We start from the raw sequence: 19310 nt of genomic DNA, 5'->3' as shown, positions 1-19310 counted from the left end.
TGCTTAGAAGATACGGACGCTCCTCTAAAAAATGCAGCCTTATCGCGGTGCTTCAGCATACTTAAAAGCCCAAAAGCACGTATTGATTTTTTGATTGTTTGTATCTGTCACACGCTCTCTCTCTGACATTCTCTGCTCCTGACACGCATTCTTTAAAGAGGAAGATATGTTTGCATTCTTTTAATTGTGAGAAAGATCTGTCATCTCTGTCATGTCATGGAGCACAGTTTAAACTTTTGACTAAAGGGAGTTATTTCATGTCTAGAGGGCTCTAATAATGTTAACAGTGTGTGTGGGAGAGTTTATAAGGGCTTAAATATATAAAAATAACCAAACAAACATATGGTTTCTACTTCGCGGATTTTCATCTATCACGGGGGGTTCTGGAACGTAACCCCCGCAATTGAGGAGGGATTACTGTAATCTTAACTACATCACAGAAGTTAAGAGCAGATGGACCAGTTTTTATGAGAAAAGCACAGCTGTATGGAGTAATGAAGAAGATCCTGAAGCGTCCACATATGCACGATGAGGATAACATTTGTCATGCATATTTTATTCAAACTCATTTTATAGTTAGTTATGCACTTTGCTCAGTGTTACAGCATGAAAGGCCTAAATGAAAATCAAATTGAAGTTGTTTAAAGTTATGATGTTTTTCAGTTGATGCTCAAAGGGTTGCACTATTTTATGCCATTTTTTCCATAAAGACCAAGTCTATATTATAGTAAGCCAAACTGAGAAACTTTCATGCAAAATATTATTGCTGCTGTCTTTGCCAGTAACTGTTGATTTGTGAATTCCAGGTTCCCTTTTCTTCATTGTATTAGAAAGTTGTACTGTGTTATTCTGAAATAAATTTTTCCCTTTAATTATGTTTTTAAAAAGCCATTTATTAGCATTGTAAATAGTTTTGTCTAGCATCTTTTTAAGACACAACAGAATAATAAACTGACTGACATTATCCTTTATTAGGTATAAATAATGAAGGAATATTTAAAAGAATACTTAAAAATTTAAATATGATCTATGTAAGGTTCATTTCAATTGTTCGTTCATGTTCTAGCATATTAGTAGGTAAAAATAATACCAGTTATCAAATACTTTTTGTTATAAATCATTCTTAATTTGAAGCTTGCTGTATTTTGTTGTTTTCATTAAAAGGAGAATGTTTGAGTTATATTAGAACATAATGTGAAAGATATTTAATAAGATCGTTTGTTTTTTTTTTCTTTTCATTAGTGAAAAATGCCATCACCATGTTTAGAGCTCTGCCATCCATGTTTCCTTCACTTTCTCTACCCCGAAAAAAGCTGGGAAACAAAACATGAGTCATTAGTTCATGGCCTTAAGGTAAAACTTTGCATTTTTACATTGCTTAAAGGAAAAATAAAGACAGTTACTGCAATTCTATCCATCTGCGACTGGCAGCAATTTTCAGGGTTGTTTTTAATGTTAGCTACAGGAACGACATTATACATTAAACGGTTTGATTAAAAGGGCTCAACAGAATATACAAATCTTCAATTTTTAGTGATTTCTTTGCTATTTCAATTACAAGCTGTGTATAACTGCTTCAGTTAAAATTAGCACATTAATTATTATAAATAGGTAAATGTATAATAAATCTGTATAGGACTACAGATGATAGAATAAATTCAACCTGTTTTCTTTGTTGGTTTTTGTTTGTCTTAAAGACCTCCGAGAATCCTGATGCCTTTCTACAACAAAGACTGACCACTGACTAGCACCGTCCTTATTGTGGACCAAGATAACTGCATGCTGGCTGTTGGAAGTGAGCCTGTGACAACTGTCCCTCAAGAAATGTTGCAGGAAGGTATCCTGTACCTTATGGCATACTATTATGCACTAAATCTAACATATCCTAAGTGCATTGCCGCTGTCCTCTCTGGAATTCAAACTGAAATATTACTGGACACAATTTGAAGGGAAAATACAAATATGCTAGAAGAAAAATTGTTTGAGCCAAATGTAGAACAGGAAATGCATGTCTATGATGTACTGTAAATAATTACCATAATATTTGAAAATCAATTAGATAAATTATAAATAATTTGATATTTTGTGGATTTTAACATGTTAGGTTGTATTTTCTTTGTCCTGTTTTTTGGCAAAGTTACTGTTGTTAAAATTTTGTTTATGTAATTAAGTTTATGTTATGCATTTCTGATTGTGACAAGATGAGACAGTCCTGAACTACAATGTACAATAATGATATGGATATGACTTTTGTTATATACAAGGTAATCTTCCTGTGTCAACTCATTTTCATGTGCTTATGTTTTTCTCTTTCTGTATTGTAAACACAGCAGTAGTGCTGTTGGATACTAATGTAATACTTAAATAAAGAGCAGTGCTAATGATTACGTGTTTATTGTAAGTTACTTTATGTATTCAGGAAGCCAACATATATCAGGAAATGATATCTTAATTATGTGTCTTGAATATTGGAATGAATTCCTAATTCAAACCACTGCTAAAATATTTGGTTTCAATTTGAAATGAAGACCATCCTAAAATGAGAGCACTGTGCTACGTTTACCTTATTCTTTTGTAGGTGGACTGAAATTTGTTGTATATAACATGCAAATATAGCTAAGTAATTTCAGGATTTTTTTAAAAATCCAAGTCAATATATCTCACCCCATTGGCATATAATTTTGTTTATTTCAAGCATTTATTTCTTAATAATGGTATTTTTTTTTTCTTATGTGATTTTTGTAAAATAATTTTCCTTTTTTTAAGATATATGCTCTGAGATTAAATATTGGACTACCCATTTCAAGATGAACAAACTTGTTTCAAGTAACAAGACTTTCATTCTCCACTGGTATTAAGAATTTTCCACTTATATTAGTGATTTATTCTCTTCTTCCTTGGCCTTCATTTTTCAGTGTGCTAAAATTAAGAATGCAAAACAACTGAATTAAAAATTATTTTCTAATATTCAGTGTATTTCCACTGTAGAAAGTCTAATCTCAAGCAATTTGTTCTAAAAAGCAGCATTTTCTACTTATTTCAAACCTTTGAACACCTATCAGGGCTTTCTTATTTCTAGACTGGAACTAACTTATTTTAAGATATCTTGGCAAGTAAAATTATCTTGCTGCATGGACAGATAATTTCACTAATATTAAGCCATTTTCTCCTGAAATTCAGTGTTTTTTCTTATTTCTTAGCTAAGTTTTTTTGCAGTGTCATTACTCAGTTTGCCAATAGATGTCAGAAGGACGGATGCCAAAACCAAACTGCCCAAAGATAGATTTCGATGTAACAAACAAATGGCGATACGTTCTAAATTACTTACGGTTCTGGAGCTGTCGAAGGGTTTACGTCAGTTGATGATGTTAGTCCTGGAAAGTACACCTCCACCAAACCAACATTCCAAAAACCAACCGAACTTACTGTTATCTGCTCGAACCAACACCGACTTACTATATTCGGTCATCCAGCGGCGTCACTGAAGCATTCGAACATTCTTAGCCAATCATGCAATACTGCGCCCGCGTTTCCCACATTATGTTCTAACTACAGAGGCAGAGTCCCATTGCATGGTTCTAACTTGTATTGAGTCGAGGTATTGATGTGAACACCATACATACGGGGTATTGGCGCGAACACCATACATACAGATAGTATCAAATTATATATAAGGATATGTTGTAGTATTATATTAAATTTAATTATACAATTGTGTTGTAATTCTTTGTTTATTTTATTAAATATTAAGGAGGAGGTATTGGGTGAGACACAAATCATTCTGTCTAGGCTGCCTTAATACTTTAGGCCAGCAGTGCTCAAGCCTGTATTCTGATGCCATCTAGTGGATGAAATAAAATCATACTACAGTACTAGGGTGTTGTACTGTGTTAGCCATTATGAATGTAGTGAAAAGTCAAGCAAAATGACCTTTTATTGGCTAACTAAAAAGATTACAATATGCAAGCTTTTGAGGCAACTGAGGCATGTATTGCCACTCAAAGGTAACTCATTAATATTCATGACTGGGATGGGGTCTTTTTTCTGTGTGCCACTCCTTTTTACAGAAACTTTTCTCTTTTCTGTTCTCTCTTTTACTTTGATAAATTTCTTTTTATATTAACAAATAGTGTTAAGAATTAATCTCTGGCTTGTAACCAATTTTTTAAACGATATGCTGCTGTCACTGTTGAACTAAGCTTCAGATTATCTCGATTGTCTTTTGGATTAGTTGTGAACTTGAGGGTTGTCACATGGTAAGCACTTACGAATCAAATGCTACCTTACATGAACTACATCTGTGAAAGTAAGAGACTTTTAAGGAACATAAAATGGGATACTTGTATATTAAATAGTTCTGTACTCAGCTGGTAGCACTGTAAACGCTACTGCCAAAGCACCTACAGTTCGTCCAAGGATAACAAAGGAATAAAGAGAAAGGATAAACACATACAGTGGAAGTGATTCAAAACTGGCCAGCCTCAATCGCATTCTGTGATTAAAGAATTCCTTGCTCACTTTTTAAAGTGAAAGAACTATCACATCTCACGGAAATGTAAGGTTCAGGCATCGTGACATGTTGGGTATTGCAAAGAACTGGCTTAAACTTCCTACTTCAGATGCTATTTAATGTTGGACCGGATATCTCTGACATGATCAGACAGAGTAAAAAAGGATCAGGAATCTTATTTAATTAGGAAATACTAAAAAGGCGAGTACATTAAAGATTAAATGTGCAATTTTTGTCAATGTGGCAAACTAGGAAGGGGTTGTATCATCCTGTTGATGTCTGTTTTTAAACTTGGCAACAGAAATGATTCACTTGTGAACACTCTAAAGAGGAGTTATTCTAAATGCTGATGTCTTAACACTAGAATTACCAAAGCCTACGAAAAAACTCGTAAATCTGACCCACCTTAAATCCCTTCGCACTTCTCCGTTAGAGTCTTATGTCTTGTTAATGTGCCGATCAAGACAAGCAGAAAGCAGCCTACTGTTCCATCCCCCCACCGCCACAGAACGGGTACAAAGTTCTCCCAGTTCCTGCCTTGATTGATTATCTGGGAGTGAAGTGCTGGGGTTTTAGAATGGAAATAAACACGCATTTCATGTGTGTTCTGTTTCTACAGTAATCTGTATAAACACATCGTTAAAATAGAAACTTTTTCATATTTTAGTAATAAATATTACAAAATGTAGGCATAAACTATAGAATGTGTATACTTTATTTAAAGGTTCAAGAACAATACAACAGCTGCCATGGCTTAGCGATAAGATTTGCCGTCCTCAGAGACCCAAGTTGGGTAAAAAAAGTGTTTTTTCTTTTTTAACCTCAAACGGACATAAAATTTATAAACTGGCATGCACTGTCAGTTAATGAGATCATTATATTTTCATGTGGGATGCTCCTTTTAAAATATTTTTTAACAATTGAGACTGCAATTAACATGAACAAGTGTCCATATAACTGTTATTTTTAAGATCCATAACACACAGACAGACAGAGCACTGCGTAATAGAGAGACAGACAGGCAGAGAAGTCATTAGACATATAAATAAACAGGGAAGGCACATGTACTGAAAGAAAAATAAAGATCAACAGGCTTCACATATTCTATACTGTATTTTATGTCTACATTTTGTAACATTTATTACTAAAATATGAAAAGGTTTCTGTTTTAACAATGTGTTTACACAGATTACTGTAGAAACAGAACACACATGAAATGCGTGTGTTCCAAATAACGATCTATTATTTCCACTCTAAAACTCCACTTCACTCCCAGATAATCAATCATAGCATAAGCTGGGAGAAGTTCGTGTACGTTCTAAGTCGGTGGGGGGATGGAATAGCCGGCTGCTTGCAGCTTGTCTTTATCGGCATATTTACATGAAAAAGGACGCTGGTGGAGAGGTGTGATGGGATTTAAGGTGGGCCGGATCTACAAGTTTTATCATAGGCTCTGGTAATTCTAGTGTTAACAAAACAAGTATGCTTTTATTTAAGAATAAAACTGAAGAATAAGAATAATTGCTCAATTGACATGTTGCTGAAGCCCAACTATCAGCTGGTACAAAGTAAAAGACGTTCGTATACATGTGTTTGTTCGTTTCATTTTTAAGCAGTTGTCACAGTGGTAATGCTGCTATGTTACGGATAAGCTACCATTTAGCAAGTCCAAGGTATTAGGTTTGAATCCCGCATTGTCTCTGTGTTTAGCACTTTAATAGAGAGCTTCTGTTATTATTATCATCACATAATAAAAACACAAATTTGATGCAAGAATGTAGCATCCTGAATAAATTTATGGGACTTGTAAAAGATATTACTTTTCCTTGCGCACTGACATTAATATAAACATGTCATTTGAATGATTTTTTAAATTCAGTTTTATTCTTGAATAAATAAAATCGTTCAAATGACATGTTGATTTGAATGTCCATGTGTGAAGCAAAGTAGCATCTACCATTGACACTGCGGTGTCTATCTGCTCAACAAGACACCAAAAAAGAAATGATTGACAGAGTATGTGTGTCTGTTTTTATTCCTTCAGCGTTAACAAAAAACTAGTGCCATACATTTTTACAGACTCAAATGAAATGTATGCTTTTATTATAGAATAGGAACAAGAAAAGCAGCTCATTATTTAAAAAGGTAAATGCAAGGAGGACCTGGGATCGAACCCACAACCTCTCGATTATGAGACTACAGCCTGTACCAGAGAAGTACTGTATTAAAGAATTTCTGAAAAAGAAAAGGAAACATTTTAAAAATAACCTAACATGATTGTCAATGTAATTGTTTTGTCACTGTTATAAATGTTGCAGTCATCAAGGATTTGATTATCATTATTTCTTTCAATCAGGTTCGTATTTGGAGGACGCGTTGTGTTCAAGTTACATTTTGTGTTTGCCAACCATTGTAAAGATAACAGGTTTCATTCATCACTACCCAAATCGCTACTCGTGAATCTAAGATGTTTAACAGGCATTCCCGGTATTCAGTTGTGGAATTGCCTACGAGTATTTAGCGACAGCGTCTCTATGAACTTGTGGATTTGCCTGCGAATATTTAGCGGCAGCGTCTCTATTAAGCTGTGGATTTGCCTGCGAGTATTTAGTGACAGCATGTCTATTAACTTGTTGATTTTTCTGCGAGTATTTGGCGGTAGCGTCACGAAGTTGTTTCCGTCTAGCTGCATCAGAAAATGTACCACGACGTCTGACACGCCTCCTTTTCACTGTTTTCTCACAGCTTGGATTGCTGCGGTCATAATCGGTATGAGTTTCATGGTTTGTTTCAATTACGTTAGTATTTGTAGGACTTGTTGAAGTGACATTCGGCATCTGTCAAGCATTGTAAGCATACAAACGCCTTCATCTTTGCATCGTAATAAACGAACAATAAAACAGCGTAGAAGCTGTGGATTAATAATAATAATAGATTTTATTTATATCGCGCTTTATATTTAACAATCTCAAAGTGCTACAAAATAAGAATAAAATTAACAAACAAAAAAAAAAAATCTATAGAAATAATTTAACAAAAAGCCTTTCTAAAAAGATAAGTTTTTAGGTTTCGTTTGAAGGCATCGATTGACTGTGGGGCTCTCAAGTAGTCGGGAGGGAATTCCACAGCCTCGGCGCCACCGAAGAAAAGGCTCTATCACCCATACTGCTAAGTTTAGTTCTGGGAACTTGAAGAGTGTTAGCATGCACAGAGCGAAGGGTGCATGAGGAAGTATGAGGGATAAGGAGTTCCTGTAAATACAGGGGAGCAGATCCATAAATGCACTGATGGGTAAGGAGGGAAACCTTGTACTCAATTCTAAGTGGTACAGGAGCCAGTGAAGGGTTTTCAAGATAGGAGTGATGTGGTTATGCTTTCGCACCCTCATCAGGATCCTGGCAGCGCTGTTCTGAATGTACTGAAGTCTCTGGATACTCTTGCCAGGAATCCCAATGAGGAGCGCATTACAGTAATCCAGCCTGGACGAGACAAAGGCATGGACAAGCCTCTCTGCATCTGCCAGGGTAATTGTTGGACGGAGTTTAGCAATGTTCCTGAGATGGTGAAAAGATGACTTACAGAGATGTTTAATGTGGGTGTCAAAAGTTAGTTGAGAATCCATTTTAACACCCAAGTTTGTAACAAATGTAGAAAGAGATCTTTTTCCAGAAAAGTGATACTGGTGATGGTAGTGGAACGAAGCTGGTGTGGTGTGCCAACTAAAATGGCTTCTGTTTTAGATCTGTTTAGCTGAAGGAAGTTGAGCCTCATCCATGCCTCTATTTCCTCCAAACAAATAGTCAGTGTAGATGTTGGCAGAGGAGCAGTAGAGGAGGTGGGAGTAGTCCTAAGATAAAGCTGAGTGTCATCGGCATAACAATGAAAAGAAAGACCATGTCTGCTAATGACACTTCCAAGGGGGAGCATATAAATGATGAAAAGGATGGGGCCCAACACAGAGCCCTGTGGAACACCACAGGTAACATTATGGGTGTGAGATTTTGCGCTGCCAAGTGACATACTCAGTTCTACCGGTCAAATAAGATGTAAACCAATTTTGAACAGTTCCTGAAAGTCCAAGGGTGTATTGCAGACGGTGAAGAAGAATATTATGATCAATTGTATCAAAAGCAGCTGTCAGGTCAAGGAGAATGAGTAAAGAAGGAGAACCAGTATCTGCTGACATCAGAAGGTCATTTGTGACCCTGACCAGGGCTGTTTCGGTGCTATGGCCAGGGCGAAAACCAGACTGAAACTTTTCAAACAGATTATTCAGTTTGAGATGATCACGAAGTTGTACTGCAACTATTTTTCCAGAACTTTAGAAAGAAATGGAAGATTAGAGATGGGTCTATAGTTAGACAGAACTTCAGGATCCAGGGTGGGTTTTTAGTAGAGGTCTGATGACAGCAGTTTTTAGTGCTGAAGGAATATGGCCAACCAAAAGGGATTGGTTTATAATCCTGGTGATAAGTGTAGAAATAGCAGAAATGTTGGCCTTCAGCAAGGCTGAGGGAAAAGGGTCCAGGGAACTGGTAGACGGTTTCATTTTCCTGATGACGTCCTCCACCTCTTCCCGTGTGGCAACAGAGAAGGAGCAAAGGGGCTGGACAGTCTCAGGCAGCGGGTCGACAGTTGAGGATAACAGAAAATCCATGGTAGAGAGGTTTAAGCAATGTTATAAACCTTTTGTCTGAAAAAATTGATATGCAGATTACACCTCTCATCAGTGGCCTGGAATGAGCACATGAAGGAGGTTTAAGAAGATGATTTATAGTAGAAAAAAGTTTTTTTGGATCCCTGGAGCTATTTGTAATGATGGTAGAATAGAATCTGGACCGTGCAACCTTCAAAGCTTCTGCATACGCCCTCCTATGTTCCCTATAGGCCTGTTTGTGAACAGTCAACCCAGAAGCCTTGAGCCGTCGCTCAAGGACACGCCCAGCCATCTTCATTTTTCACAGCTCGCAGGTGTACCATGGTGCTGAGCACGAAAATGAGACGGACCTAGACGTTAAAGGGACATGAAAGTCAAGGAGACTGCTCAGAGACTGGTTGTAGAGATCAACGAGGTCAGCAACAGAGCTGGAACTGGTAAGATCAGTGGAAAGAAGTTTAAGGTCCAGGGCCAAGGCATCCACATTGATGTTCTTCAAATTTCTAAAATGAATCTGCCGCTTTGGTTTGGTACAGGGGAGAAAAAGGGTAGCTCCATTGACACTACTTTGTGGTCTGAAATACCAAGATCATAAACCTGTAAATTACTAATTAAAGCAAAGTTTGAAATAACCAAGTCAAGTGTATGACCCTAGAGTGTGTGGGGACATCAACATATTGTTGTAAGTTGAGGGAATCTAACAACTCAAGAAAATCAACAGTGAGATAACCTTTAGGATTATCAATATGAATATTTATATCTCCCAGGATTATGATGTTGGCAGAGGTGGCACACAGTGTTGTGAGAAGATCAGTCATTTCCGGAATAAAAGCAGAGTTAGGTTTTGGAGGTCGATAGATAAGAAGAACAGTCATGGGAAAAGGGGGCTTGCATTTAAATGCAGACAGGAAGATGTTACAGGTAACGAAATAGGGGACACCCCCATTACCTGACGATAGATGATGGCTAAACCACCACCACGCCCAGTGCTGCGAGCTGCTTCCAAATAACTGTAGCCAGATGGACATGCTTCATTTAAGGCAGAGTAAGCCTCTGACTGGTGCCAGGTTTCTGTTAGACACATGAAGTCAAGTCCCTTCTCCCTGATGTGTTCTTCAATCAGTGTGGATTTATTGCTGATGGATTGAGTATTAAACAATTCAAATTTGACCAGCGATTGTGGAGTAAATCTCAGTACAGGTCTCAAAACATTAAAATCCACTCCACGCAGCTTGGAATCCGCTCCACAAAATAAATCCAGCCGGGGATTTAAGGATCTCGCGGTATTTCTCACAGTGGCTCGGTTGTTTCCCGCTAGAGTGCAGAGATCTCGCGATACTTCTAATGTTTATAGTATTTGAAACAACGGCGCTCTGATGACACATCACACGTGCGACAGGTGACCAAAAAGATGGAATGTTAGTAGCAGAGCACTTTTGCTGTTTATTGAAAATAAACTTCCGACCAGAGCCTCTATGAATGTAACGAGGATGGCGAAGAAGTCCAAGTTCTTTAATGATGTGGATGTTAATTCCAGGATTTAGTCGGCGAAGTTGTAAACTGGAATAGCTGAGCACCATTCCAACTGAAGAGGAGAAAAAAAAAATACCATCCAAATAATGCCGCAAAATCCACAACAAACGGTAAAGCAGAATATCCCGACGGCAGGTGAGTAGACACAAAATCTTGATAAAACTTGATAAAAATCCGTAGAATCCACGGCAAACAATACTACAAACTCAGACTCAGAGGGAGAAGCGGCGAACATTCAACGCCAGCGTCCTCTCCCTTCAAAGCATTCATTGTCATTTGAATAAAAATAAAATAAAATTAAATAAAATTAAATAAAAAGGCTGCAGTTATTCAGCAGAGAGACGTGAATACCGTGGCGAAGAAAAGAAGGGAATGAAGAGACCGGAGCGACGGATGTGCTTATATGGGCAGGCAGCCAATTACGTGGGAGGGGTGGGGATAGGGGACGCAATGCCACCTCACACGGCGACCAAGCTGCAGGCTATGGACGTATATATGTGCATAAGTAGGATTCAATTATGACCGTTACGCATAGAATTTCGAAATGAAACCTGCTTAACTTTTGTAAATAACCTGAAACCTAAAGGAATGAGCCTGCCACCTACACTGGACGTTGGAGAATTAGTGATGACTGAGTCAGTGAGTCAGTCAAGGCTTGGCCTTTTATTAGTATAGATAAAAGTGCACTTGTTTTGTTACATCTTTTGTGAAAGTGTTTATTTGATATTAGGACCCACAGTCCAAAGACATGCAGATTAGGTGCACAGCGATCCTAAATTGTCTTTAGTGTGTGCTTGGTGTGTGTACCCTGTGGTGGGCTGGCGCCCTACCCGGGTTTGTTCCTGCCTTGCGCCCTCTGTTTGCTGGGATTTGCTCCAGCAGACCCCCGTGACCCTGTATTAGGATATAGCAGGTTGGACAATGACTGACTGACTTCAGTCTTCACACACTATACACACCCTAGACTCCTCACTCTTAGAAAAAGAGACTTCAGCTCTGAGAATTTTGTGTCTGACTTGACGTCAGCTGCCTTGGTGGGGGATGAGATAGCAGGCTTCCTGCTGCTTGTGCCAATTGACACATTTGTAAAACAAAGATGCTGATGAAAAGATGTGAGGGAATTTAAGGTGGTGTTCTAGTGTTAATGAACCCTTACAATGTTGCCTCTCTTAACTGCTCTAAATTTCCTCACCACTAAGAACTATTCAATATAGAAAAGGTCGCTTACTGAATATCTGCGCTAGTTAATTTCTTACTGTCTTTTCTGCTCCTACTGTGGCTTATGCCTGATCGGTGGCTTAATCCTAGTTGCCTGCCTACATGCAGTGGCACAGTTCTCTTTAACACTTTGAAGTCAGTCACTGCCTTTGTTCCCCCACTAAGGAATTGTTTCTGTTGCTTTTAACTACTCATCGGTTCAACACCAGTTTTTACTTATGGAGATGCCAGTGTCAGCTATTGGTGCTTATTGCCCTGACTCACTGACACAAGTTTGAATACAAATAACAAGAACATATAACTTTTTCAAACATTCCCACAAACACGTAGCTGCTTTTGCTCTTGTGAGGACAAAAGAAAAAGTAAAAACCCTTCTAAAATGAAAAAATCTTTACAAAATTCCCACATGGCTCCTTAGCAACCAAACCAAAGTTTTTAGGAGCAAAATGTATTTTTAAATGAACTTTCATATCTCAAAGCTCTCTGCTGCTTTTCTTGTGTTCAAAGAAGATGTCAGCACGTTAGTTTGTCTCTATTTCCAAACCGATTAATAAGAACCAATTCATTCATTACTTGCAAATTTGTGTTGGTAATATATGAACTGTTTCAACATTTTTACTTTAGGTTTGCTAACTGAATCATGTAAATTACTTTCCTTTAAATACATTTTTTTTGTTTTCATTATCCTGATAAAATTGCAAAGAACTATTTATGAGAATATTTATGACTGCAACATAAAGAACATTTTTACCTAAGTGAAGTGGACTGAGAATAACATTCAATTGGTTGCCCTGTCCATGATTGGTCCCTGCTTTGCACCTAATGCTGATGGCAACGTTTCTATTTCTTGTGGCCAAGAACTGTGCAAATCACATACAGAAAATGAATCAGGAGAGGAGTAGATAAATGTGTATACATTTTATTTAGTAAAACAGATTTGGAAGAAAAGGGACAATGATCCACAAAGAACTTTATGATTATTAACAGTCCCGGATTCACATGAGTATGGCAACTGCTGCATACTTGGACTGTCATATAATCTGTACTATTAAAAGGCAAAGCACTGACTGACTGACTCTCTCTCTCACTCACTCACTCACTCTCCAACTTCCCGTGTAGGTAGAAGGCTGAAATTTGGCAGGCTCATTACTTACAGCTTACTTACAAAACTTGGGCAGGTTTCATTTTGAAATTCTATGCGTAATGGTCATAACTGGAACCTATTTTTCTCCATATACTGTAATGGACTTTGGCTCGATGGCTGTGGGGGGCGGAGCTGCGTGTCACATCATCACGCCTCCCACGTAATCACATGAACGGACTGTGAAGAAGGAAGAGCTCCAAAGAGCGCTAAAGAAAAACGCATACAAGCTTGTTCATAAGTTCAGCTACTGCGGAAACAAAGCACGGTGTAAACCGTAATTTTAAATTAAGTTTATGGACATGCTCCTGCTGCCGTTTGTCATGCCTTCGTTGAATACTTTATTCGCGAGATACAAGTTTAATGAGAAGACACGAGGTAGAAACGAGACTTTGGATCACTTTGTAACGGAGTTAAAATTGCTGTAGCGAGAAACTTTTAAGTGCCGGGTCTTAGCTAACATTAAATAAAGCCGTGGACATCACAACATCACAACATCACACAAGAGAGCAGCTCACGTGAACTGACTGAACGCAGTAAAGTGATCACTTCCATGCATCAAACCTGTTCACAAAACACATTACACAATTGACAAGGTAGGAAAAGAATATGCTCCAAGCTGAGCTCCACAGCTAACGCGGTCTTGCGGAAGCAACTTCGTCACGCTGCCACCAAATACTCACAGAAAAATCCACAAGTTAATATACACGCTGTCTCTAGAGTTTCTCCACACTCAATGTATTCCTCGCATCCCCGTTATACCTTCTGATCTCCAATTTCAAGTCAGATGCCTCCACTTTCCAGTAAGGCTCTGCTGCGTGATGACAAGTAATAAGTCTCAGGGACTTATACGTTGCATTCTCAAGAGTGAGCTCGCGCAGCTTCGTCATATTACAATCGTCATATTACAGAGTGCTGAACTGACAACGTGCTATATAAAGAGAACTATAACAATCGTAAAAAAACGAACAATAAAAAGCCGAGAATCCGTGGATTAAATAAAAAGGCAGCTTCCTTAGCGAAGCAAGGAAAAGGGATGGCCTTATATGTCGTTCATTTATAAAACAGCGGAGAAGCTGTGTAAACGCTGCTTGACAAAAAACCAGCAGAGAACCTTATATGAGCAGGCAGTCAGCTAAAGAAGGGAATTAATAAATATCTATAATCGTAATAAATGTATATGTAAATATGTATATATGTTTATATGTGTGTGTGTCTGTGTGTATATATATATGACAGCAACACTCATAACAGTGATAAAACAATTACATTGACAATCATGTTACTTTTTTTTTAAAATGTTTCCTCTTCTTTTTCACAACTTCTTTAACACAATACTTCTCCGCTGCGAAGCGTGGGTATTTTGCTAGCTATATATATATAGACACACATATATATATCTATATATATATATATATATATATATATACACATATATATATATATATATATATATATATATATATATATATATATATATATATATATATACATATATACATATATACACATATATATATATATATATATACACATATATATATATATATATATACACATATATATATATATATATATATATATATATATATATATACACACATATATATATATATATATATATATATATACATATATATATATATATATATATATATATATATATATATATATATATATATGTGTATATATATATATATATATATATATATATATATATATATACATATATATATATATATATATATATATATATATGTGTATATATATATATATATATATGTATGTATATATATATATATATATATATATATATATATATATATATATATATATATATATATATATATATATATATATATATATATATATATATATATATATATATATATATATATATATATATATATATATATACACATATATATATATATATATATATATATATATATATATATACACACATATATATATATATATATATATATATATATATATATATATATATATATATATATACACACACACATACATATATATACATACATATATATATACCCATCAATATATGTAAAGTGGAACCTCGAGATACGAGTTTAATTCGCTCCAGCACTGAGCTTGTATGGCGAATTTCTCATATCTAGAACAAACTTCCCAATTGAAAATAATGGAAATCCAGTTAATCCGTTCTGCACCCCCAAAAATATCAACATAAAAATCAATTTTCCTAACAAATAACACTGATAAATAATATATACAAGTGGAACCTCGGTTTGCAAGTAACTTGGTTTACGAGTGTTTTGCAAGACAAGCTAAATCTTTTAATTAATTTTGACAAGCGATGTCTTGCAAAACAAGTGGTATGGCTACACTTTGTCTACTGAGCGTCATGTGATCATAACTGAGCTGATGGTGGTTCTCTCTCGTGCGCATCTCTCTCTCCTTATCTCTCTCTCTCTCTCGTGCACACGTCTCTCTCTCTCTCTCTCTCGCGCCCACCTGCCCCTCTCTCTCTCTCTCTCTCTGTCTCTGTCTGTCTCTCTCGGGCAATCGTCTCCTATTCTCTGTCTGCATGTCCGCGATATTTTTGGATACGCTTATATGGCGAACTGCTACAGCAAAACAATGAAATCACAAGCGCACAAATGCGTAGATCCTCACATTATGGGAGAACAAGGAACACTGAGTGAGCTGACGGGCTGGCAGCGTCAGCTTGGATGAATCCCCAAGTCAAGGCGGATCTGGAAATGCGTCACGCATACCCACAGCCTGGCTCGTGGCTCTTTACGTGAGCCAATGCCCGTATTTAGATCCCAATTTTTCGCTCATACTTTCCACTTATCTTGAAATTCTCTATACAGAGGTGATCGTATCTCGAGATTCCACTGTATTCCTGGTTACTAGGTTTTGGAAATTTCACTTAGGCTTTAGTTGCACAAATTTGCTTAATTTACTCACTTAATTTGATTGTGATTGTGCTTTTTTCTGACACCAACAAAATATTTAGAAAGAGGGATTGATGAGTTAAATTAAAGATTAGAAAGCCAGGAGGTGAGAAAGTGGTGCTATGTAAGCAGTTGGGCTAACCATCTGATAGCCTGGAATTCACAGCCAAGAAAGTATGTCTAATGACTCAGTAGAGTTGTTGTTTTGTTTGTTATACTATCTGTACATTTATCTCTTTTTTTTTTTAATACAGGTGCCAATTCTGTATAATATGCTCTGTGTTTCAGTGGGTGCTGAGATAATTTGTCCAGTCTCCTACTTTGGTTTGGTTAAAACATAGCCCCCTTCAGTACAAGAGGTTGTGTAAATTTATTTTTTTTTTGTACTGATAATAAATTCATTACATACACAAATGGCTTTTAAGGTGTGTAGATAAGAATTAGTAGTCCACTTGCAAAATAAATGTAATGGTATTTGCAGAAAAATAGCAAATATAATGAAAACAGCATAAATTATTCACCAGTAATTACTGAATTCTGAAGGTTAGTGAAGTCATACACAGACAAATCATATTAGAAATCTGTGCACACTTATACTGATGCAAATCACAAAGTTGCCTAAAACTGACATATATTTACAAGAGGATATTAGCTTAGGAATGATTCACAAGTAAAAAATGTGCATGTGTCATTTTTGCCCAGATCTCCTGTGATGTATTTATGTTTAGCTCATCAATCATAATCATTTTAATTTAACCAATTCTACATTTCTTGTATGTGTCTTGGCAGTCAGCTCTACATTTCCAAAAAGGTCCAAAGTAAATGCTTAGATAGCTATCCCACCACTTTAGATTTTTGTGAATAATATATCCTAAACACTGAATAATTGGATTTTCATCTTACTTGGTGAAAATTAGTTATGGTTGTATGCAATTAAAATATACATTTACAGAGCTTGAAAGCACTTTTTTCCCCCAAATAAATACATTACTGTGAATAAAGAAAAAAACTTACCTGACTTGCTGTATAGAAGCTGGACATTCTGAAGTTCTAAGTCAAACTTTTCGTAAGCTCTGTCTAGGATTTCTTCAATTGGGGATAAGGCAGGTGACAGAGGCTGTCGAGTACCTTGATTTAAGCTGTTGAACTGAAATATGACACACCCAGTTAAAAAAAAAGCAAATAAATTGACAGAAGATCTTTGTTTATATGATTTTCACTTGTAAGAAATTCATACCTGCAAACAGCCAAAATCTATGATCATCAAGTTTGATTCCTTAGCATAAAATCCAGTTTGAGGCACAATCAAATATGACGGACTTAAACTTATCTTAAGGTCAAGAACTTTGTGGGTGTCGATAATGTAAGTTAAACCTGAAAATAAAAATAGTCAGAATTGTGCTGTAGAACAGACAAATTCTCAAATCAGAAATACCTTAATAAAGATAAAAAAATTCTTAAACATGTTAACACAAAATATTTTTTTTGGCTTTAATTTCATTTCTTTCTCTATTCACAGCCACATAATACAACTATTTTACTGCTAAGTAGAAAATATGTCTAAACCACAGTCAGAATTCTTCCAATGTAAAGCAGCCTTTTAAACCTTTGGATTTTTTCAGAGCCAGAAGTAAAACAATTTCATATTAAAAATAAATATATTTAAAATATAACTACCCTTGTACCTGGGCACTAAATCATTATGTATGTAGATAACATTACATAAGGGAAACGTGGAAAATGTGAAACAATGCAAACTATTACCTGATGCAGTCCTCTCCTTGATTTTTTCCAGCTTCATCAATGTGGCTGAAGCTATTGTCTCAAGATCTATTTTTTTCTCAGTTTGATAAAATTCAGTCAATCCAATTACTGTTTTCTTAATAGAAACAAAAGTTCAGAACATAATTACTTTTAAGTTAAAGGTTACTTCATTTTTCTGAAAAACATTATACAAATATACTGTTTTATGTTCTTACTTAACAAGAAATGTACTTGGCTGAAAACACTGATAATTACCAATAATATTTTAAGTAAATATAATGTAATATAGACATTTAGGATATAATATTGTTATGATTAGCTGCTAAGACATTAAAATTATAACTAGAGAATGCATCCTGCTGAAATTATTTTTCTTTTTCTATTTAATATGAAACTGTGGGATTGCGGACACTGATGAATAATTTGGTTGAGTCCGAGTTGTATTTTAGGTACACACTCAGCTTTTGGTAAAGCCAACAAAGTTTTGTTAGAAAATCCTGCAGATCAGCAAATTTTACAATGTTGTATTTTAGTGTCCCAGGGCAAATGAAAGTAATTAAGACTGATAGCAATGAATCTCCACAGTCTATAATAGTCGCCTGCTTGCTGGATAGCTTACTACTGTACTCGTATTGGCCAGATACTTTTGTGAAGAAAAAAGTGCAGTAGCAAATAGCTAAATCCTCTGATTCTTCTTGGCCAATCAAACTGCATATCTAAACAGGCTAGAACCAAAAAATCTCTAAATGGACGTGCTTATTCAAGTTAGAAAATGCATATATGAACCTTTAATGTACCTTCCATAAAGCACTACACACTGGAGAATCTCCTAAAGAGTGGAAGTTAGCAAACTGTTTCATTATGGAAAAAGGTGATTGGGCTGATCCTGTTAACTATGTGCTAGGCTAGAACATACCCCAGGTAAATTAATGGAGGCAACTATTAAACACAAAGTTTAATCAAGTGTTACTATATTAGTTAACAGTTAAAATAGGTTTGGACAGGTGACACATTTTATCAGAGGTAACACATTTTATCTTGAATTTCGTAATGATAGTTACTGTACTACATAAAGGTTGGTCATCAAACTCAGACAACTGGAAAGAAAATGCTTGGGATAACCACAAGTATAAAATTGTCTCGAACAACAAATGCAAAGGCTTAGGGTGCAAGGAATTAGATAACTATCAAAGCAAGGTCCTCCTGAAATCAATGCTTGAGATGCTACTTTAATTTCTATAAATTATCTTGCCAACAATACCTAAACAAGCGGGTTACGTTTTAGGATGCCAGTAATTTTGGTGAAACAGCAGAAGTGAACAATATTATTGCAAATAGACATGGATAAAATTCAAGTTTATACACAAATACACAGAAGGCAAGTTTAACGTTAATAAACATAACCTGTTATGCATAGCAAGTAAAAATATAAGGTATAATTACGTTATGAAAGTGTATCCTATAAAAAGTACACAAGAGTCAGTGTAAAGAGAATGGTCTGGATTATTCAACAGTATCATATCCAGACAGAGGTGCAGCTTC

At 36.0% G+C, this 19310-nt stretch overlaps 1 protein-coding gene across 1 annotated transcript in view; it reads right to left on the bottom strand.

Moving 5' to 3' along the window:
* Nucleotides 1-19310, bottom strand: part of vps13c (vacuolar protein sorting 13 homolog C) — a 624410-nt gene that overhangs the window by 370089 nt on the left and 235011 nt on the right. Inside the window, exons 20-22 of the mRNA XM_039771364.1 lie at nucleotides 17769-17883; nucleotides 17242-17378; nucleotides 17019-17151 (exon numbers count right to left, since the gene is read on the bottom strand). Coding sequence (XP_039627298.1) covers nucleotides 17019-17151; nucleotides 17242-17378; nucleotides 17769-17883 — 385 coding nt within the window. The remainder of the gene's footprint in view (nucleotides 1-17018; nucleotides 17152-17241; nucleotides 17379-17768; nucleotides 17884-19310) is intronic.

This window comes from Polypterus senegalus, chromosome 12 (assembly GCF_016835505.1).
Source record: "Polypterus senegalus isolate Bchr_013 chromosome 12, ASM1683550v1, whole genome shotgun sequence".
Taxonomy (NCBI): Eukaryota; Metazoa; Chordata; class Cladistia; order Polypteriformes; family Polypteridae; genus Polypterus; species Polypterus senegalus.
The sequence above is the reverse complement of the archived record's forward strand: the minus strand, read 5'-3'. Positions and strand labels throughout refer to the sequence as shown.